This window comes from Melanotaenia boesemani, chromosome 10, assembly GCF_017639745.1.
Source record: "Melanotaenia boesemani isolate fMelBoe1 chromosome 10, fMelBoe1.pri, whole genome shotgun sequence".
Lineage (NCBI taxonomy): Eukaryota > Metazoa > Chordata > Actinopteri > Atheriniformes > Melanotaeniidae > Melanotaenia > Melanotaenia boesemani.
In genome coordinates, this window is record NC_055691.1 from 23,478,111 (window position 1) to 23,501,303 (window position 23,193).

The 23,193-nt window shown below is 40.5% G+C and overlaps 1 protein-coding gene across 1 annotated transcript in view; it reads left to right on the forward strand.

Moving 5' to 3' along the window:
* Positions 1–23,193, forward strand: part of tspan18b (tetraspanin 18b) — a 34,977-nt gene that overhangs the window by 6,302 nt on the left and 5,482 nt on the right. Inside the window, exons 2-3 of the mRNA XM_041998013.1 lie at positions 13,112–13,195; positions 22,465–22,560. Of these exons, the coding sequence (XP_041853947.1) occupies positions 13,193–13,195; positions 22,465–22,560 (99 nt within the window). The 5' untranslated portion in view covers positions 13,112–13,192. The remainder of the gene's footprint in view (positions 1–13,111; positions 13,196–22,464; positions 22,561–23,193) is intronic.

The following is a 23,193-nucleotide window of genomic DNA, read 5'->3' on the forward strand; positions in this document are numbered from 1 at the left end:
AAATGGGATTCTCTTCCAGCTTCTGATCTTTCTATTTTACTATTGCTTCAGCTGCAACTGTGTCAGCTCTCCTCTGTCTCACTCTATGCTCCTGCTCTTTCCATCCATGTCTTTTTTTTTTACTGTGACTGTATGTACTATAGCAATGCAAGGGTACCTTTTATTAGTCATCAGTCATGTGCCCTAGTTTATCCACATTGAGAGCTATGCTTTTATGTCTTCTGCCTACATAGGATCTGAGCTTCTGTAAATATCCTGTTTATTTTTAATCGCGGAGACTGGGCGACATAACATTATGTGATATGATAATTGTTACAAACACATTTGCTCTAGTCACAAATTGATTTTGGTAATTTGGAGTGCACACATTACTGTGGGAATGGACAGGAGTTTATTAATGGTGACCCAGATAATGAGGCGGTTATCATTGTGAGCAAATTAAATGCATGTTGGAGCTGGATGTTCGCTCATTAACTCACTCTCTCGCAAACATACAGAATATGATTGGAAGTCATGATGAGAATCTAGGAGGGTGCAGTTGCTTCAGATTTATAGATCCAGGGAGGACAGTTGCTTGGTGTATATGACATAGTTTTTATTTGCTGTCTTGGCTTTTCTACTGTGGCTGAATTATAGAGTGCCTCTGAGAGATTTATTTCAAGCAGGACTTGGGTTTGCATCCCAGCCTGTTAATAACACCTTGCAGTTTCAGTCAGTGATAAACTTTGAAAACCTCTAATACTTAAACATGAAGTCCCCTCTCACACAGCTGTATATTTACAGCAAATTAATCTTGTATATGCTTTAATTTTGGTTAAATGTTTAGTGTTCAGCCAAAATTCGTAGCACAGAAAAGACCTGAGCTAAGCAGAGATTTCTGTATTTTAATTTGGTCGTGAAACTTGTAAACCTCAGCAGATATAACTGGGCTAATTTTATTCTGGTTCTTTCTTTTTGCTAATTAATTATATGCATTTGTTTTTGCACGTGACACCAGTATGAGAGAGGAGCTACCTTAGCAATGGGTCTATGTTCACCTGCTTCCAGGCTGGCTTTGTAGCCCACACACCTTGTCCACAGCATGGCCCCCTGCATCTCCTGTGGGATAACAGTAAAGTTACTGTCCCTCCCACTGTGTGAGACTAGCCACAGGTCCTGTGAACATATGGTCTGCATCAGACTTTGATTAAAAAAAAAAAAAAAGAGCTGCAGCAGGTTACCACTGCTGCCTGGGAAAACATGGGGGGAAGGGCAGACTAATGACCATTCTCCTGCCAGGATCACAAGCCCCTGTGCTTGTATTGGACTTCAGCTTGTTAAAGAACAGCAGCTAAAAATCTTATAAACTGGTAGCAGTATGGGCTCAGTCTGTCTCAGTTGTGTTGTGTTTGCATTTAAAGCCTGACTATGAGATTTGTTTTTACTTCAGTGATGAGATGAAGGCATAGTGTCGTGCAGGTGTGCTTTTAGCAAGACTTTAGTCAGTCAGTGTCACCTTGTTTATTGCCCACAGCCACACTATTAGACTGTATGTGGTTAAAAACAGAAGCTCAAAAGGTGTTGATTCAAGTTTGCTCAAGTTAACCAGCATCCTCCAGTGATTTAAGGCTGTTGGTGATGTTAACGCTGATTATTCTTGGAAAACCTTCCAGCGTGCTTCTAACAGTGGTGAACTTGCATGTCTGTGTAGTCTGACTGGTGAATAGCCTTTGCCTTTTAACAGCAGCTGTACATGTTGCAGATGGTTATTTTCACCCTTCATAGGGGAAAACAATTAGGCAGCAAAGATGAAGCGCCACACAGCCTCATGCTTTTTTGATGGCGCCTTATGAAATTTTTAACCCAACGCCACTTTAAAAGTGAGGTACTCAAGACAGCATTCACGGGTCATTGCACTAAAACACGGCTTCTGTCCTTTGGGCAAACATTCGGTCAACGCCAGCTGAAGTGTTACAGCTACAAGCAAACCACGCCATCCGTTTGGAAGGAATGTGTTGCATTTTATGTACTTGGAGGGTTTTGGCGCTTCTTCAAGGAGTTGTTAAGAAGCTGTGGTTTTCTAAGAAAAGAGCAAAAATATATCAGTCATTCTGGGTTAAAAAGTTTTGTTTAGTTTTTTTTACAAAGTTAAATTTCTTTACTAATAGTTATTTGTGTAAATGCAGACAAATGAAGGCTAATTCTTTTTTTCCTCAATCCACAATCTACCTAAGCTCAAGGAAGGACCACATAGGAAATATAACAACCGCTTGACACTTCGATGGATATCATGGAAATGTGTTTGAATCCAACGGTTTGGACTGCAGAATCCAGTGATCGCCCTCAAATGTGTTTGTCAGAGATTGCACGGGCACAGCAGGTGTTTCCAGCATGCAAAATTAAATTGGCTGCAGTGTCGTTTGATTTAAAAGATTGAGTAAAACAGTGGACACACTTGGAGAGATGCTTCAGTGGAACATCAGGTGATTTTGGCTGCTTTCCCACTGATTTGTCACCTGCCTCACGTCAGGCCTCCGAGTCACCCATTGTGATCTTGACCACCTGGTTGTGGCACTCAAAAGTGCTTTGGAACAAAACAGTCAGCACAGGCAATTCTCCAAGAGTGTGCACCCTGGAGAAACGGGCCTAGATTATGTTTCCCGATAACATTTGGCAGGAGGCAGATCCCATATGAAATGTCTCAGCGCCAATGCTAAAGCCAAAGTAATTTTGTGGGTGTTTTTTGGTTTTTTTTTAAACCCCCTGACTGAGGAGAAGTTATTTTGGCTTAGTAACTGTGAGGAAATACATTTGAAAAATCATCTTCCTCTTGCACTCGTGGCTTCAAATGGCTGTTTTTTAATTAATGTTGACAAAACAGGATTTAACACAGATGACTGTTTTTAATTCTTGAAACTTCTCTGTCTCAATCAGTAAGTGGACGTAATCATTTGCACAAAAGAAACTAAAAAGGTGGAGAAATCCAATGCTAACAATTATCAAAACCACTTTTCCTTGCTTGGAAATAGACAAGCGACTATTTATTTAATATGGAACAGATGTCTACCCTTTCTTGACTCAAAACATCTTTGGTTAGGTTTCCTTACATTTGCCTTGTCTACAGCAGCCATGCAGTCTATACAGCAAGCTTTCAAAACACCCACTTCAAATATTTGGCCAGCTCTTTATTTCTGTGTACTTATTCTGTTGCTTTTGGCTTGAACCATTGGTCTGTTGTTCTTCCAAGAGGCTTGAGACTTTGCAGACAGCTCGATTTTGAAACTAGGAAAATAGCAAATAGAGAAAAAGAACATTTAACATCTTCAGCTGCAACACTCCTGCTTATTATTATTAATATAATCCGGTATTTCACTCCATTCATGTCTTCACTGTTTCGCATGCTGTGACGATTGATGAGCAACATGTTATCTCTATTGTGAAGGCTTGTATGTTGTTTTTGTCTGTATTTATGAAAGATTGTATACAGTAACAAACCTGGGTTCCTGGATAGCTTTACACACAGATCTTTACATAAAGTATTGTACAAATTATGTGATAAATAATATCTATGGATTTTCCTTTGTCCATATGGGTATCATTGTACAGCATGCACACAATAAACTGAGCATTCCATGAATCTATTGTATCTCATTTATACACGTTTAGTTTGGTTTCTTGACATAGGAATAGATTATAAGTGCTTTTAAAGCCTAACTGTGTTATCCACAATAAAATAACTGTGTATTCTTTGTGTAGCTTCTTTTTTTTAGGACATCTTGGGTTGTCAGTACAAATATACTGCGGTCATGTGACAAGATTGTACAAATCATTATATGACCGATATTTTTTTTAAAAAAAGGATTGGGAACAGCATCTCATAGAACTGATTTCAGGCAAGGCATGGTTTATTTTTTGGGATCAACACTGATGGGAAAATGGAAGGACTTCTCAAAAGAAAATGCAAATAGCTTTTGATGTGTGTGGGTTAGGATGTTTGTTTTTTCTCTGTGACTGCCAAGATTTAGGAGAACAATTTTCAAAACAAAATATCTCATTGATTGTTATTTTCTTTATTTGAATATAACTCAGGAAGAGTTCATTCTATATATCATTTTAAATATATAAGGATTTAGCTACTTCACTTTCATGTGACGTCACTGCAGTTTACATAGGCTCACATGTTGTCCTGAACAACCTGGTATAATTTGAACATGACGGAGATTTTACAGGCTGTACGGTAAAGCCACGAAAAACAAAAAACGTGGAAAATGTGTAGAATAGTTGAATTTGCATGTAAAAGACAAGTGGAAGACTTTTCATCTGCATTTAGACACAAGTCATAATCAAATCTTTAAATGAGCAGAAGAGTTGTCACATGTTCATGTCACCATAAATATCCCAGCTGTGGTCACCCTGTGGTCCTGTCGCAGAGGCTTGGAGCACTACTAGACTGTTAATTTATAAGTTTAAGACTCTGGTGGGCTGATGGAGATATGTTACCCCACTGATGTTGTGGTGCAAGCTTTGGTGCATTGCTCAGAATTTCATCACTGCCCCAATTAATACACAAGGCAGTATCAGCAGCATCAGCAGCATCTGCTCAAGCATGGCAACTGTCATCACTTCCTTCAGCTGAGACAATTGAAAGTATATCAGCAGTATTGTTGCTGCTTCTCTGAGTTCATCGGTGTGTGCTTTGTGAGCCGGTTGCATTGCAATAGCTGTGCTCATATTTTTGAATCTTAGATTAAAACCAGTAAAATAATTTAAGACCGATTTTGACCTCGTTCCATTGCCCATGTTTCTCTGGCCACAGAATTGTCTCAGATCCATCATGTTCTGTGGTGTAAATCTATTGACTTGTGTTTCTTTGGGGACTTAATTTTGGACCCTCTCCAAGCAGCTCAGTTTCCATCCTTTCCCCATCCTTCCTTTCGCTCCCATAAATCAATGTGATGTAATTGCACAAACTCCCTTTCCCACAGCTCCGGACTAGAGGCACAATATTCTCAGAGAGAAAGTGTTTCAGTGTGGCCAGTGACCTTTAACCCACTGATTCCCACAACTGTGTTACCTCTGTTTTAAGAAAGTTTTATTCTGGGCTGTAAACGTCTGTATTTGCAGTGTTTCTTTTAAGATCTGATGTTTGAATTTTTATGTATTGTTTTTCTAAGCAGACCTATAAAAGCGAACTTTCTCGCGGCTGACACCGACTGTTTACATCCTGCTAATACACTCTAAGCTCAGCAGATTAAACCTCATTTCTCTGAGTGCTTTTTGTGTTGAGCCAAGCGTGATTTCTCCTGACATCTCCTCGCTTGCGGCTCCTTTGGCCCTTTGAATGAATGTTTCTTAAAGCACTCCTCTATTTTCACAAGATTGAACTTCCCCCATCCCTCCACCTTTTTCTTTTTCCACATTTTAGTCCCTTCCTGGCTTCCTCTTGGGACTCACTTTAAGCAGGATATCTCCTTAAAGAAAATATTTCAACTCTTTCTTCAGTGTGGGGAATGGAGCTTAGTGTTGAGGAAAGGAGTGTATCCTAAGGTTTTTTGGAGAGAGCAGAGTTCATGTGCACACGGTTTTATGTCCCACTCTGTCCGGATTTAATCATTCTTCCTCTTCATGATCGATCCTGTCGCATGCTGCACAAGTGACGAAACCATTTTCCTTGCTCCTTTTACGGAAACACATTTAAAATTTACTTTACTATTAACGAAGGCATACTTAATAGTGAAAGACAAAAAGCAACTGCTCCTTTTTTCTGTGATGTTGTGTCACAGTTTGTTACCTGCTGCTTGTTACCAGAGCCTCCCACATTCGTCCTGTCATGGATGGTGGATTCGGAGGGATTTGGGGTTCTGCAGCATATGCGCAGCTTTATGAGCAGGTCCCAGCGTGGAGTCTCTGTGCTGAGGAAACAATCCAGATGCAAGGCTTCTGGCTGTTGTAACCCAGTGGGACACCTGTGCTTGCTGCTCTTGTGCAACCTCTCCTGCAAAATCCACAAAGACAGACACTGTACAGAAGAATGTTCGACCATGTTGTTTGCATGTTGATTCTCTGTGCAGCATTTCTGTCCTGCTTTTTGTTCTGATAACTAAGCTCTGGTTTAAGACTTTCAGTTAAACAGAATTACTTCTTTGCTATGTTTAACTCAGTTGATTCCATCATTTTCTTTTAAATCCACCTGCATTGAAACCACTGAAACAGTTTTACACATGAACAGGTCTGTCGTGATATATTTTCAACTTATCACACCATGTTTAGACTTGACTTGAATGCTTTGTGCAGACTGCAGGATCTCCTGTTGTGTTACGTGTAAACAACATCTCCAACAGTCTAGGAAATATAAGGCAAAATGCCAGGAAAAAATAAATAGTTTCAGCTAAATGGACGGGGGGGGGGGGGAGAAAACTGGAGCAATTTCTGACATCCTTCCTAGTCACTTAACTGTGGGTGGAGCTCAGACTGCTGCTCCACACAAACACATACAATATCACACACAAACAATATAATTGGGTTTTATTGAATGTTTTTTGATAGACATTTTTTAAGTTGTACATGAGGAAAAGTTGATTAAAAAAATCTGAAATTTTTCTCAGTAAAAGCAACATTTTATCTCTTGTTTGAGGTGGTGTTTTTGTTTTTTGAAAAGGTATGGCAGCACATTCGGGGTGATGGAACTGGAGGCAACCAGTAAATAGCAGCTACAGATTATAAGGTTTTTAAGGTTCAGCATCAGTAAATACTTTTGTGGTAGCTATCCTCACATTTACTTTTAGCTTGTGTTTGTAGATGGAACAGGAAATAAACACATTAAGAGTAATTAGCGTGTTAATGTGAGTTAGATATGCTCTTGTTTACTTTAGGGATGATAAATTAGTTTGACTTAAACTGCTTAATGTATTGGGCACAAGAAATAGACTTTAGCATGCACACAGCTGCTGGATCAAAACATTCTCTTCTAAATATTTCCTATAAGTGTACTTTTTTTCTGTTTGCATCATTAGCTGGTGCTCGCCTTTGCTATAAAACAGGGAAATTCATGTTCAGGCTTTGTGGAGTCTGTGGTGCAAATGAAGCAACAGGATGCCTCTTTTTGTTGTTGTTGTTGTATTATAATTCATGTACTGTATCTCCTAATGTTAGCATGACAGGATTGTGAAATCTAAATCCCCCACCAGGCCTTGAATATAAGCTGGGTTCTTATCCCGCTGTCATCCTCAATGTTTATTTATGTATTTTTTTCTAGTAATGAGGTCCACGTGTTTGTGTATTAGGAGGCACAATCATGTACAGGTTCAGCTAACCAAGCCTTTGTTTTACCTTGTTTAAACACAGCTAAAAACAACTGTTCTTTGCTTTAATCGTGCCAACTACAAGCATATGTCAGTCTTGAACACACACTATCATCATCTGATTTTGGGATGATTTGTAAATGCAGTAGTAATAAATAAATTAAATGGATTTGTAGATTAAAAACAAGCAGAAATTGTAACTAAGGCTTGAATTTGGGCAGGACTCTTGCCGTGCAGTGAGCCAAGTGTCCTCTAGCCTTTTTTTCTCATTCCATATTAAATCTTTCTTTCTCATCATAGTTTCTGTTTGTATCTGCTCTGCTATTTGATATTCACTATCACAAAGTGGTCATGGAGGGGATATGGAAATTAATGGATGCAAAACATCAGTCCTTTGGCAGAGCCAGACGGGCACAAAGGCATGTTATAGGAGGAATTTTGTTTGTGCAGGAATCCGAACTGAAGACCCTCCACTGGTTTTATTTGAAAAAAATAAGTTGCATATGGTGGCATTGTGTAAATTCTTCATTTCTACTTCTCGTGCATCTTCTGCACTCTGATGTTTACCGCATTGCTAGCACACTAATTAGCTTCATAGCTTGTAGGCATACACGGAGGTCAAGAAGGGGGCAAATTAAGGATATATCCAAGTTACAGCTAAAGCTACAGGTAAATGACTTTTTTCTTTCCTGCTGAGGACTTTGTAATAACCATCATTGCTATTTCGTTCTTTGCTGTAGAATCTGACTTCAGCAGCTATACAGGAAAACCTACTGCTCTATGGTATTTTAGCAAAATTTAAATGAGGCCTAGAAATGGCTACCAGATGTGTTCTTAACACGTGTTTAAGTGTCTTGTTTGTCTTTCAGGATGGCAGTGGCCCCATATCTCTACTCTCTGTGTCTTGTGGAAAATTTAAACAGGACACCACATGTTAGTTGATTTCTAATATGTTTCAGTCTCTCAGTTGTAGTTGTGTGCAAAACCATCATCATTTGTGCAACCAGATTATACGTATTCTAGTCACAAGCAGAACAGTTCTACATGTTGACAGTTTCTGCTTACTAGATCTGTAATTCTCTTTAGTTTCTTTTAAAGTTTGAAGTGAAGTAAAAATATTGAAAAAAAAATCATAACAAAATAATCAGAGGGTAAATAAGTAAAGGCAGCTGTCATTTGCTGCAGCTCCTGTCATTTCAAGTACATATTTTGAAATTTTTTACAATCTTGTCAGTTTTCAAAATTGTATGTCTACAAATCTGTTGTGTTGTCGTGTTGAATTGTTTAGCTGAAAAAAAAAACATCCTCATTGAAGACTGCAAACTTCCTCTTTGTGCAAACAGCACGGATCTTCATCCTAGTCCTACTCCCTGAAGCTCCCTGAAGCTCCCTGAGCTCTCCGCTGTGCAATTCTCAATTCGCTTTACTGGCTTCGGGATTAAACTGGAATGCAAATGGTTATCATGCGGCTGTTCGACAGCTTGCAGGGCCTGTGGGTGGAGGAGTGGGTGAACAAACTGGGTTTAATAGCCCCCTCTGTGTGCGTAGTAATGAACTCTTACCTTGGCTTGGAAGACTGTACTGCTGATATCCTTGCTGTGTTTTTGTAACCCTCACTAAAAAGCCCTGTCTTAATTGTGTCCCACGGGTCCTACGCACTCAGTATTCACAGCCTTCCTGTCCCTCGCACTGATCCCACTCCTCTGCCAACCTTAGCCTCATCACCCTATTTTGACAGGTCTTTCCTCTTTAATCGTTTGACTTCAAAGCAGCATTTTGGTGCCCCCCAGGCCCTTAGCTCTTCAGAGACTCAGGGCGAGACTTGCGGGCCTGGGAAGTAGGGTGAAAGTGTGGTGGTGCATGAGGCAGCTGGTTAAGTTTGACTGCCATGCATTAAAGAAAATAACAACAAGTAGCTCAGTTGCTGTTCTTCATCAGTGTCACGAGTAAGAAGTTGCTGTAATTGTAGAATGAGGTTGCACATGTTCGAAAGACTGTAAGAATGTGCTTTGATGAAAGAATCTTTGCAGAGGTGAGAGATACAAGCTGCTGCCTGGGAAACCTGCTACACAGAGGCAAGGACTGGCTAATGTTTGCCACAAAGAGGTTGAGACTGTGTCATCTTTCATCTTCGTCAAAATCACACCCTCAGAACACATTTCCACGGGCTGCTTTCTCATCAGGTTTCCATTTGGCCCTAAATGATTAACAGTAAGAAAACGGGAGACTGCTTAATGAGTTCAGTCTGCATCTTTCAGCTAGAATTGTTTATCACAAATGCTTGAAACATACTCTTGTCTGTTGTGTAACGCTCCCTCAGATCACCTAGTGTAGTGCAGAGAACAAAGAAAACAGTGGGTTAGCAGTGTCCAGAGAGGAAAGGATGAGTGATTAGCTGTCTGGTGCCCTCTGATCAGACTGGGGATTGTTTCTCCATCGTGGTGGTTTATCTTTATCTTTGGTGGTTGACTCACACTGTTAGATCAATAAATCCAGATGGAGTAAGGTGATAATTCTGCCTCAGCATTGCCCTCATTAAAGCGAACATTCAGGAGATGTATAGCTGCCGGCAAATGCCCTCTTTCTCATTTCTATAATATTACAGCATGATGTATGTGGACTTTCAGAGGTTGGTTAGAGATCACCAGGGAGAAATATCATCTAGCTTTTTCCATTTTTACTCATATTTACAAAGCTTTGATTCAGGGTGCATAAAGTCACCAAATCTAAGTTTTTCTTTTTCTTTTTTTTTTTTTTTTGTCAACACCAGCTGTCAGGCTCTACTGTGAAGTGTCACTTCCTGCTTGTTTTTCTCTCAACTTCCTGTCACCAGAGGAAGTGTCACTGACTAAGCTGCCTGCTGTTCTCTGACCTCTGACATTTTAGTCAGCTTCAGTCAAAAAGGAGGTGACTAGTGAAGAACTAGAGAAAACACAAACAACTATCAAGTCTTCACTTAGACTTGGTTGTGCTCTAAGGTTTTTCGCCATTTAAGCGAGGGTGGGAGGGGCTATCGTGAATAACCAAAGTAATCATACTTACAGCTGCAAAATTATTCATCTGCCATTACATCGGAAATCCAGAGGGATGCAGGTTGAGTAATTATGCTGGTAACTGTATGTATGAATGGAAACGTAGTCATCATGGAGAAGGGTGAACTGCAGTCTTGTTTCAATGTGTTGCGTCTTGGTATGTGGTATATGGTTAAGGTGACAGGCCAGATGGTTGCTTACACAGAGCCATCTGGGAATTCCTCTGAGGATTTCTCTCTTTTTTATTTAATAGCAGGTATTTTAAATAAAAGCTCGGTAATTGGATGAACCACCTGTCAATCACAAGTGAACTTTTATCTTTTTTTTATAGAGTGCAATGTGATTGATTCCTTCAGTCTCTTTGCAAACCTCTTTAAAAGCTGCTATTGACTGTTGTCTTATGTAAAATTTGTAGCTGCCAGTATAAAAATCACAACTTGAATTATTCAGCCACCACTGTACAGGGATTCCAATGAAAATTGGGTGAATAGTTTGTAGGATGCTTATTGGTCTGATCTAATTTGGTTTAGCCACAAGTAAAAATCTCATAGCTGTTATCTCGTAAATCATGGAAGAATCCAGTTGCTTTTGTGAGGTATATATATTGTTCTTTAGCCTACAAAAATTTCTTCTCTCTTATAGATTTTAGATCTAACAGATTTAGAGCAGTGGACGTGGATGCTTGATTGTCTGTCAAGAGTAGGATGAGTTTCATACTGAAAAGGTGAAGGCAGTTAGTGGTTAGCGTTTACTTATTACTTTGTGGCGGTTATGGTTTCCTCTTCTGTCTCTATTGTGAACTGAATGGTAAGAAATAAGTGTAGAAGGTACTGTAGAAGTGCACAGTTTCGAGCGTGTATCTGTCTTACACATACGACAGATGCTGATGATGTAATAATATTGTTAGAGCCTGAAATATCAGCGTGGGTTAATCAATTAGCCACCGGCATTATGTTTAAATTGTCCATAGTGCTTGTGAGCTCAAATATCAGTGACAAATAGGCGAGAACAATTTCTTTAGAAGGAATGCCATGAAACGGATGTAAAATAAACCTTTTCTCTCGTATTGAGTTGTCCCTCATTTTGTTGGACCCTCAGTGGCCTGTCCTTTCTTGTCCCCCTTGAGGGTTCATCCTATTGTTGAGCTTTCTCAGCCGTAAGCGCTGATCTCTATTCGCACCCCCATAACTGATTCAGTGCTCCTGCATCCTATTGGTGCTCCAGTTTCCCATGAAAGGGTTTCCATGGAAACCAATAATAATGCAGGCCCTCAACACTGTTACTCTCCACCAGCTAATAGCTCTCTAAACAGGGGTTCAAAAGAGACTACTTTTGCAACAGGCTTCAGGGTAAAATTTGACCACTCACTGTCCAGAACTATGTTATAAAGCATGATAATGACAATTACTTATCCATCTGTGGCTGCTGTGATATTCTGAAATAAAATGAAAAGGGATTACTGTGTTGCATTGCCTTGAGGATATGCTAGCTAAGCCATATGGTGAATATTTTGCAAAAGACTCAACAAACATTCTTCGTCTTTTGGCTGCCAGTGCATGTGTAGCCACAGTTATTGATTCCCCGAGCATTCAAGCCTCCAAGATAAGGGAGTGTATCTGTCTAGTGCATCTTCTCACTTCTCAGATTAGTCCCTTTTCCTCACTCACTTTGATTGCCTTTTCCAGATGCAATCAGAGTCCTGTGTTCTGTATTTTGGGGGGGGGGGGGGGGGGGTGTTGCTGCCACTGTCGCTTGAGTTTTGTGTCCTGGTGAATGTGATGTCTGCTGGCAATATGGTTTGTCAGTGGGATGATGTGGCTGGCTCCATCAGCCAGAATACTCCAGGGATTTTCTCCATCCTGAGTCCTTGTCAGAATAAGAATATCCATCTGCGTCTAACCCCATGCTAATGTGGCTAGAGCTGCATGCTGCATATGTCTTCATCAGCAGTTCTCCCCATATTTGGTGCTAGTCATCAGTGCCAGTGCTTTGAAACTAGCTCCAAAGTATTGTCAGTCAAAATCATGCTGCTGACTATTTTTGTACATGGAGACTGGAGAACCAGCGGTTTAATTGGCCCTCATTGCTATATCGTTATTTTCAGCTGGGAGACAGTTGTGGCAAAGCAATTTGGAGACAGGAAAAAGTTTAAAGCGTTTATGCTCATTAGACACACTTGGCTAGGGACATATCTTACATTGACAGTTAAAGCCAGCAGTATGTGGTAAGAAAGCAAGGTATTCTACTTTCACTTAATAATGCATGAGTTCAGATGTGCTTCAAGGTCAAGTCAGAAACTGCATGCAGAGAGTGTAGTGTGTTGAAGTTTCTAATAGAAGGCAATTAACCAAGTGAGGAGGTTAAAATATTTTATTACCTTGAAGTCAATATTAAAATCTTTCCTGCTCACAACATTGGTCTGAAATAGGACTACGAGAGGCACCCTATATATATATATATATATATATATATATGTGTATATATATGTATATGTATATGTACTTCTTTTTTGTTCTGTCTCTCTTAATTTAGCCTTACAGCTGAAAAGTGAAATATTCCGAGAGATAAAACACTGTTGCAGTCTTAGATTACTGCACTGCTGGGAGCGAGTGCTTCATACATAATAAATGAAAACTCTGTCATTTTAAGTGTCCTAGAATTTCTTTTTTGTGTGTTTTGCTATGGAGAGAGAGAGAAATGGGCCACTTTTTCTTTCTCCTTGATTTTTCTCGTGTGTTTATTCATCCCCTTATCTCAGTCTTGACCTGTGCTTTCCTTTTCTTTTCTTCTGTCCAACAGCCCATGAAAGCGGGAGAGGAGAGAAAAGTGAGAGGAATCGACAACTTCACCTGAGCAAAAATAAGCAACAAGCAGATACACATGGTATGGCAGTGTTTTATTTTCAAATGTAACACTTGACAATTAAAAAAAGAAAAAAACAACTGTTTTCATCTGCAACAAATATTTCCACCCTTTGATTTCACACATCTGTAATGTGCAGCTGCTGCCATGAGTGGTTTCCACCTCAACACATACATGTTAAATCAGTGAGAGTCACAGCAGAAAGAGCTTGTTGACAGACTCTTTTCAGTAAGATGCTGACAGGGCGGGTGCAAAGCCATTGTTACCTTTAACAAGAGGCAGAGTGCTGGGTGAGAGCTGGTGCGTGAAGCTGGTCCTGCAAACAGGCAGACGGGCTTTTGTCCTTTAACCATCACAGCAGGCTTGCACTGGTCTTTGTTAGGCTGTGATTTGCATAGGCATTTGTAACATTAGTATTCCAGGCATGGCTGAGCAGCAGACATGTATAGATTGAGAGGTTAAAGGGGTGTTTAGACCCAGACACATCAGCTGTAATCAGTCAGGACACATAACCATAAAAACGGTCAACCAGACAAATAAAGTTACATGTACATGCAGCTTGTAAAAATCTGGCTACAATTTTGAGCTGTTTTTATTGTATTAGTAGTGACATAAAACATTACCTTGTTCTTAATACAATTTTTAACCTACAGCGCATGAATTGATGCTGAAAACACATTAAACACAAGATCTAACAGTTGCTGTTATTGAGTATTTGATCGCTAAGTTTATTTATTTCTTAGGCTTTATAGAAAGATTGACTCAACCTCTGTGGCCTCACTGATTTGAATCCTTTGTTTTTTTGAGTTTTGAATTTTTGGCCAAGCTCCTCTTCCAGGGGCTGGATATGACTAAGAACAATAAAAATTAAGTATGCCTATAAGGTAGTGGTTTGTCATGTTCATTTTATATGATACAAAAATGACTGTGCTACTCTGGCCAAAACCAAACTTTTAAAATAGACGTAAAAGTGTTGAAACCATGCAAAATCAAAGCTGGACTAATACACCCATATAACACATGTATAGGTCAGCTAGATTTAAATGGGCCTAGTTATGTTGCTCATGATAAGTTTTATGTTTTTGCATCTTTTTATGTAAAAACACAAAAGAGTAAGCTTTAATGTCTTGTACATTTTATCACAGTCCACAGTCGGTAGCATTGGGCATACTTTAATCAATAGCTCTATTCTGATGTATGCTACCTATGCAACGAGCAGTGTTCCAATTAAAAGGCTATAACCATAGCACAACTCAATTTTACATGTAAACATGCCGCACTTAACACTTTACTGATTCATAGTAGACTTCTTGCAACCAGGTAAGTCTCCTCTTACTGGCCATTTGTTAAATGGAGGTTTAAGGCATTTTACCACAGCCTTAGTTTTTGTCACAAGAAGTTACTTCCTTCATATACAGTACCGGTCAAAACTCTGTCCAAACGTTTGACTGGTAGTGTACATGGAACTAGTAGATGACACAACAACCTCATCTCTAGGAAATAAAAATATTTACATCCACAGCTGCAACCACATAGTATATAAAAGAAAACTCCAGTTTTTTGGGTTGCAATTATCAGTCTCCAGTTCCACTCTCATGTTCCAAAGAGCCACGGTGGTAACCACCAACTAGAGACTGTAGACAGTAATTCACAGATAAATGAGCGACCTCATGCTGGCTCCATCCCTTTTTCCTGTACAATTTGGTTGCAGGTTGGCAGATTCCAAATTTCTTGCCTGGCATCCGACAAGTGGGCTGTTGCAAATAAATTTTTAACCTCTCAGCACATTTTTTGATTTCCAAAGAGCATCATTAACAGCTGCAGAGCTAAATGCTTGTGAATGCAGTAGACTCACAGCCATTCAGAACAAAGAAACATTTGACTGTGATGCTGAGAAATAACATTGCACCAGGCTTCAAACCTGCTTTCATGTCTGAAGCTTTAAGGGTCAAATCGATGAACAGAATACCCGAGTAGTAAATAACTAAAATGACCTGAATCGCTCAACTTTTGTGAAATGTGAATTATTTATATTGCTAACTAGCTGCTCCAGTATCAGAACACTTCAGAATCAGTACGATAGGTTGAAACCGGTGCGTATAACAAGCCGCTTCTAAACTGTCCACTTAGACATTGACAAAAGTTTTTTATTTATTTTTCTATATGACTTAATTTGTAATGGGGACTCAAAACTGTGTGTTATCTCTTACATTTGTCACATAAACACATTGAAATGTGTTCTCCTCAAGGCTTTGTTTTGATCTTTAAGTTCTACTTTGAACCTCAGCTGTGTGTTAAAAGTAGCTTACACAGTTGTTTTTGTGTTTTTCTTCCTTGTCTTCTTGAACCTTTGCTAACTTTGAGAAGAGTTGGATGTGTGTGTGTGTGCTACATGGAGCCATCAGTAAGTGGTGAAACAGCTTTTAGTCTTTTTACGCAAGGGAGTGAGTTGTACTCAAACTCACATATGGCCTTGTAGCAGAGTGAGTGATTGCTGATTAGACAAATGGCTGGCCAAACTGTCCCCCCTGTTGTAAAGTGCTCGGCTGCACTCCCCTTTGTTTTCCAACAGGAACTAGTGCTCAGAGGAGATGCCAAACACTCCTCTGCAGACAAAGGCCACTCTCACACTGTGTTCAGGTTGCCTTAGAGACCATCTTTTTTCTTTCTTTTTTTTTTTGTTTTTTGGTGGGTTTTTTTTGTTTTGTTTGGGGGGATTTTTTTTGGGAAAGCTGGAAGGATTCCAGTATTTGCTGGAAACACAAATATGACAAAAAAGCATTTAAACTGAAAGAAAGTCAAAACAGTTTCTTGTTATCTCTCCAGCTTTGGCCTAGTTAGTTCTTTCTTTCAGTTTTTTTTTTTCTTTCTTTTTTATGCATATCCTTGGTCTGAAGTGACCTTCTTTGTTTAGCCCCCTGAGGCTGTGAGATTTGTCTTTCTTTAAATCTCCCATTGTGCTCTTCTGCTGAGGCCATCTGTGAGGTAAACTTGCTTAATGTGAGCATTTACCCAGACGGAAACCCTGGCTTGAACACTGTTGGAAATAATAACCAGTAGGAGTATTATTATCATTTTAATTGTTTTTTGTTTAAAATATTTTACGTTAAAAGTGGTGAGATTTTTTTTTTTGCCATTTTTAAACTTTTTGTTAAGTGAAATGAGGCTTGTGGGTTGACTGAATAAAAAGAAAGATAATGTACATGAATTTTGCTGAATAGATTACTAAAGGAAAATAAAGTAAAAAAAATAAACCCAAGCTGGCTGCAAAAGTAACTGCATGGAAATAATTCCCCTGTTCTCGCTGCTGTAATTATGAAGCATTTCGTTTTGAATTGAGTTATAACCCATTTTTGTGGAAAGCCCCATGGCGATGTGTCATACCCCAAAACACAGCGTGGGAAAAGCCCGAGCTGGGTCCTAACAAGCGGCAGTGCAGAAGTGTTTATGTGTTCATTGTGTGCTGCTACCACATGCCCTCACTGCCAGATAACCAGAGGACTAAGAGCTGGAACTCCAGGGGATCAATGCATCAGTGACCATGTGCTTGGGTCTAGTATTGATCCTTCCCCATGCAGGCAGTTTGTATCTTCACTCAGATGGAGAGAGGTGCTGAAACAATTAAAGTAAAAGTCTCTGGTGTGAGAGAGCAGGAGTCTCACACACACACAAACACACACACATTCACTATAGACCAAAATCTCCCTCACAGACGTCTGCTCAAGTTAAATATCAAGATATTATCAGTCATTCCCTTATCCAACCTTTTTAATCTAAGGAGCAGGAGAATCAATTTCACTGATAGAGCCTGAACAACTGTTAGTACTGAACTAACAGCTGGATGTGTGCCCAGTTGGGATGTCAGGAATGTGGCCTGCAGAGATGTTAACAACACATGGTCAGTCTGTTTCTGACTGTGCATTTGTCCGTTCTGGGAGTCGTCGCTAGTTAATCAGCCTGTTGCTCAGGAGCATGTCAGCTGCCTGGTCAGAGGACTCCTGCCCTCTGGGTTTTGCACAATATGGTTCTAAAGTGAGTTGGTCAGGGGAGTGCCCTTCACAGGCTCAGAGATGAACTGCTTTGGATTCACAGCACGTACTGGAAAAATTAAATGATAAATGATTTTGCAAGATGGAGATTTTTCACCAGACTGTCCTTTTGCTATGGTGAACCAGCATTTCTTATCATTTTCAGTAGCTGATGAGGTTGCACAGCTTATATTCTGTGAAAACTCCGCAAACTCATTAATCTAAGTTTGCCTGAAGATAAACTGTTGCGTGTCCACCCTAGTATGTAATGTAGGGTAGGACCTTTGCTACTTTGGAATTTTTCTGAACTTCTTCACCCGTCTGTACTTCTGCTCTTGACCACACTTTGCTTAGCTTTGCTGCCTTTGAGCTACTTTTGTACTCTTTCTATCTGTGGTTGTTTCTTGTTATCTGCAAGCTGTATGCCCTCTGTAAACACACAGTACTTTAACTGCTCTGCATTCAGTACACTTCAAAGCTCCTTGGTGTGACGGCACAGCCCAGGGCTCATTCTCACTTAATTGGAGGTTCATTAAGGGACATGGTGCCCCTCAAGGGTACCCTGTTCATCGCTAGAGGGTTTGGGGATGTTTACTTGCTGTGGTTGATTTAGAAATGCATGAAGAAACATGAAAATAGGTTTTTAATTGAGATAAAGGGTGATGTGTGTTGTCCCTTGGTGTCATTTTCACAGAGAATTAATGTATGCACAAAGAGCTTTAGAGTGGCATACACCTGCTCTAGCTACATTGGGATGCCTTGAGCAAGTGTGCTGTCCCCAGGGTTCAATTACAGGTGATCATTTAGAGGGTCAGTGGCATTTAAAGGGGTCAAGTTTCAACTCTTACTGTCTCAAGAGGGTTTTAGTATTAATGATTATTTGTTATGCCGACTAGCGTTCAAGATAGAGTGAACTGGCTGGTCCTGTGGGCGGTGCAAGGTGACAACAGTTTGGCGGGGAGCAGACGGAGTGTCCTTGATCTTTTTTGTCCAGGGCGATGGTTGGTGAAGCAGGGGAATATTGACTCACTTCATTAATTATGCCAAAAATGGTATCTTCAAGGGGAACCACCGAACAGTGTGTTATTTATATGTGGACCAATCGTAATGTGGATCTATCTCTTCGTTATATTTTAATTAGTGAGTTGACCCAACCATAGTGGTTGATCATGTCGATACAGACCAAACACGGCTCTGATTTTGAGTTGTGCGTATAAAAAAAGGCTTCTAACAATGTCTCAAATTTCCTTGTGCTCACACTGAGAAGAATGTAGGTCGGATGAGTTTGTCCTCATTACAGAGCTCTGGCTTCTGTTGGTATCTTGAAGTTGATTTGGGACCAGTTCTCATTAATCCACCATCAAACTCCAGTATGCTGAGTTCCACAGCCCAAGCTGGCTGGGGATCACCAAGAGTAAACATTGGGATCTTAGTGCCATTTGGCATTTAATGATGTCAGTAACGGGAGACGCTGCGGACGCAGATAAAGTAGACGTTTGCAGAATACCTCAGGGCAAACACTGCCAGTTAAACTGTCACAATAACAATATGCAGTATTTCCTTCTAGGAAACACTTCTGCATTCACATCAGTATTGCCTACTGCATCATGCTTGATTACAACGGCGGCTTTTTGCCACTATGTACAAACATGAGACCACACAATCCATTGTCTAAAAAAGTTGCCAGCTTAGCAAAGCAGTACACCTGAGGAAGACCTGAGTTATTGTAAGACTGCGGCTCCTGGGGTGTGAACCATGTAACCTTTGTCTACATTTCATACTCGGCAGAATATTCAGAGACTTTACGGTCTGAGCTCTACGGCTTGGCTGTGATCGATGAGGACCTGCGATCTCGTGGGAGTCATGGGAAAGACCAGATTGTTTACTCTGCACTTTCTCCAGGTTCTCTGTGGCAGTTTGATTTATACAGTGCTGGTTTGCACCATAGGCTTGTTATTTAGAGTCTGGCTAAGCAAGTACAGTACAGCCCATTTCATTTTTGAGCAATGAATTTTAATGCACAAAAGAAAATTGGCTCTACATCTGACAGTTGGTTTGACCCTGAGATGGAAGTGCAGGGCCAAAGGGTGAGGCTGGAAAAGAGATCAGATATTTTGTTTGGGGTTATAAGAAGTGAGCTGTGCCCTGAAGGTTTTTCCAGGCGACCCTGTTCTTCTCCTCATCCTCCTTGATCCACCTTTTTATCTCCTGCTCCAGTAAATACAGTTTCTGCTCTGAGGAGTCCAGAACTGACAGTGAAGAGCTGGGGTGGTGAGACCAGACCATTTCTGACACTTTTCTGTAAGACTGTAATGTATGCAAATCTCACTGTGACCTCATTAGCCCTTTCAGTGGGGTTTAGGAAAGGGTGAGGTTAATTAAAACCCATCTCACTCAATGAGCCTGTTGGTAGCTCTCAGAGTACCTCTAGGATGGTAATCAATACCTAAGCATATCATTATAATTTACGGAAAGTGTTTAACCATAGTCCTAAATCAATTTCCTGGGTCTTCGGAGGAAAGGAGGGAAGGAATAAAGTAATGCACCCTCTGGCTGTTGTGAAAAGGAAAGAAATTCTCATATGTTAAATTGCTCCCTCAGCAGACAAAGTGGGCCTTCTTATCTTTTTGTTTTGTTCAATTTCATTGTCACAGCAACTTACATAAAGCTACTGTGAGACAAAAAATCTTCCTCTGTTGCTCACAACACATTAAGATTAGAAGCAGAATAAAAAGCAAACCACTGCAAGCATGCTCTGATAAAGGAAGAAGAGATTAGACAGAGATAAGGCTTCTGTTCTGGCTTAATTATTCACACAGCTTCTTAACTTTCTGTAAAATAATTGCTGCAGCACAGCTTGTGCTTGTGTCAGGGTTTTGAGGAGCCAATGCAAACAGGAAATGTTTATTTCACCTGGAAAAGTGCACTTCTGAGTTGATTGTATGCAGCTTTCAGGTGAAAGGGTCAAGGTAGAATCACATTTGATCAACAGCAGAGCAGTTTTAAAGATGGACATGAGTCAAACCTGGCATCAGTCATAAGATTTACTTACTACCCCAGAGAAACAGAAAGATTACCCAAAGGAGTCCATGGACAGCATGTTACGTGTCAAAAAATGGTCCAAACCTTATGAGATTACATCTGACAGGAGTGCTTTTTACCTCCTATTTATTTATTTTAAAGGTGGCCATTGTATAGTTGTACAAAACTATTTACAATTGCTTTGAGAAATCTATTTTTAATCTGCTTGTTACTCAGCCTCAACCCTGGCTATTACTATGAAAGAGCAAATTAATAATCAGCAGTACAAAGCAAAGAGCCCTGGTTCGTTTCTGCCAAATAATTAATTTTCTTCCTTCACTGAGACTGCAATTATAACTGCCCCCGAGATTGTTTCCACTTCTGTTTTTGCTGTAAAAGAGATAATTCCTTCGACAGTTCCTGTCCTCCCTGAAGGGGAAAATGTTGCTTCACTTACAGCTCGAAAGGTTAAAAGTGAGCTTCACTGAATGATTTGTGTTTTATCACATACACAAAGTCAGTTGCAAGAGAGTCAGGGTGCTGTGTAAATTGCAAACAAACAAGAAACAATACATTGTTTTGGAAATCATGTAATAAATCTTTTTTACTAAAAAATAGTGCAAAGAAAATAAAACCCAGGAGGGGGAAGCAGTGTTCCATCAACACTGTGCAGAGTGGGGATGGGGGGCTTGACCTCAACTTGGGACGTTGTGGGTCGGTGGAGGGAATAGTTTGAAGACCTCCTCAATCCCACTGACACTTCTTCTGATGAGGAAGCAGTCAGGGAACCTTGGTGTAGGCTCTCCCACCTCTGGGGCTGAGGTCGCTGAGGTGGTTAAAAAGCTCCTCGGTGGTAGAGCCCCGAGGTGGATGAGGTCCGCCTAGAGTTCCTTAAGGCTCTGGATGTTGTAGGTCTGTCTTGATTGACACACCTCTGCAGCATCGCTTGGACATCAGGGACAGTTCCCCTAGACTGGCAGACTGGGGTGGTGGTCCCCCTTTTCAAAAAGGGGATCGGAGGGTGTGCTCCAACTACAGGGGTCTGTCAGATCATCGAACCTTGGATTGGGGAGGAGCAGTGTGGTTTTCGTCCCAGTCGTTGAACAGTTGACCAGCTCTACACCCTCTGCAGGGTCTTGGAGGGGGCATGGGAGTTCACTGAACCAGTCTACATGTGCTTTGTGGACTTGGAGAAGGCGTTCGGCCGTGTCCTCCAGGGACTCCTGTGGGGGATGCTCCGGGAGTATGGAGTGCCGGACCCCCTTGCACGAGCTGTCTGGTCACTGTATGACCGGTGCCAGAGCTTGGTCCACAGTGCCAGCAGTAAATCGGATTCGTTTCCAGTGAGGGTTGGACTCCGCCAAGGGCCTTTGTCACCAATTTTTCTGCATTCTGCATGTATTAAAGTGTTGCAACACTTCTGACTTGTTTTTGAAATATGTTGTTTACACCAAATTCACAAATCAGAGTATTGTATATGTTATCCTTATATTACTATCATTTAAGTAATGCGAGTTAAATGATTCATTCAGATTTTATTTATATTTTTTACAGTGCCCCAACGTTTTGTGGATGTGCTTATATATAGGTGTACAGGGTCATGGATACTGAGTCACCCATGTTGTCTCTTAATGCAGTAGAGGTGTTCTTCATTAACCAGGAGTGCTTCAAGGACGGGTCTTCATCAAGTAAAGTGTATTTATGTCAGATAGAGGGCTAGCTGACGGGGGGCATAGGGCTTCTGCCTCTCATTACATTAAGAAGAAAAGGAAGCTCAGTAGTAAAGGCCAACCCCTGTTGGTTAATGCACATGGAACCTCCGTCAGGACTCATATCCTTCAAATGCTCTGAGATAGGCAGCCTCTTAAGTCACACTGAACCTGGCCAGAAAGTGCTGATAAGAAACCTGACTCTTACAGCATGTCATTAAATCTTATGTTTTCATGCTTTGGCATCAAATTGGTTGACATTGTGTAGCCAAAGCTTAAAATTAGTTAGGGGATGTTGAGAGATGTAGCTGGCAGAGCATGTTGTGATACATTTTGGTCAGAATTTGGATCAAATTAGCTGATCAGCTCGTGTCTTTATGTCTTTTATGTTTGCCTTGCAGAATTCCAAGTGAGCAGGTCATTGCATTATTTTCTTTGCAGTTTAAAAGCCCAAACAAATAGGGAAAATAAAGAAGCTTATCAAGGATGCAGGACTTATTAAAGTGGCATGTTTTGTGTCGTCTTCTTTCAGGGGCAGGGGGAAGCTTCAGCTCGGGGGACAACTATGGAGGGGGACTGTCTCAGCTGCATCAAGTACCTCATGTTTGTCTTCAATTTCCTCATCTTTGTAAGTACTTTTCATCTCTTTCTCAAAGACACTTAATCTGGCTACCTCTGAAGTTAGTGTCAATGTAATGATTTAAGATGGGCTTCTGCCTGCTCCCTGCCTGACTGGCTAATGGAGCCACATTTGCATTTCATTAGATGAAGCAATCTTGATTCTATCAAATTCTCTTTTGATTAAATTTTAGTGTGCTGACACACATCTGAAGGCACACCGGGCCATGTGGAGTTTGTGACTGGCACCTGAGTTTATCAGTCTTGATCAGACAATCAAGGGTAATCCTGTTAGTCTGAACTCACAAGGGGGGGAGGGTCTGAGTGAGAAGGTTTGTCTCTTTTCCTGCTTTATTAGGCACAGCCAAACCATTTAAAGACTCCACTTGGCCATGGTTGTTCAAGACTGGAGTAATAATGCAACCAACTGAGCAAAGAATGAACTTGGCTCTTCTTGTTTTTCACAGTTTTTTATGCATCTCTTTAACCAATGTACCTTATTTCAACAGCTTTTTTTAAACTCCAAAGCTTTCAAAATGGCTGCCTCCTCATACCTCTTAGCTGAGGTGATGTCTTTCGGAGTATTCCCAGGGTTTTTTTTTCCTGTGACAGAAAAAAGGGATTGTGATAGAAATGTTGGAGG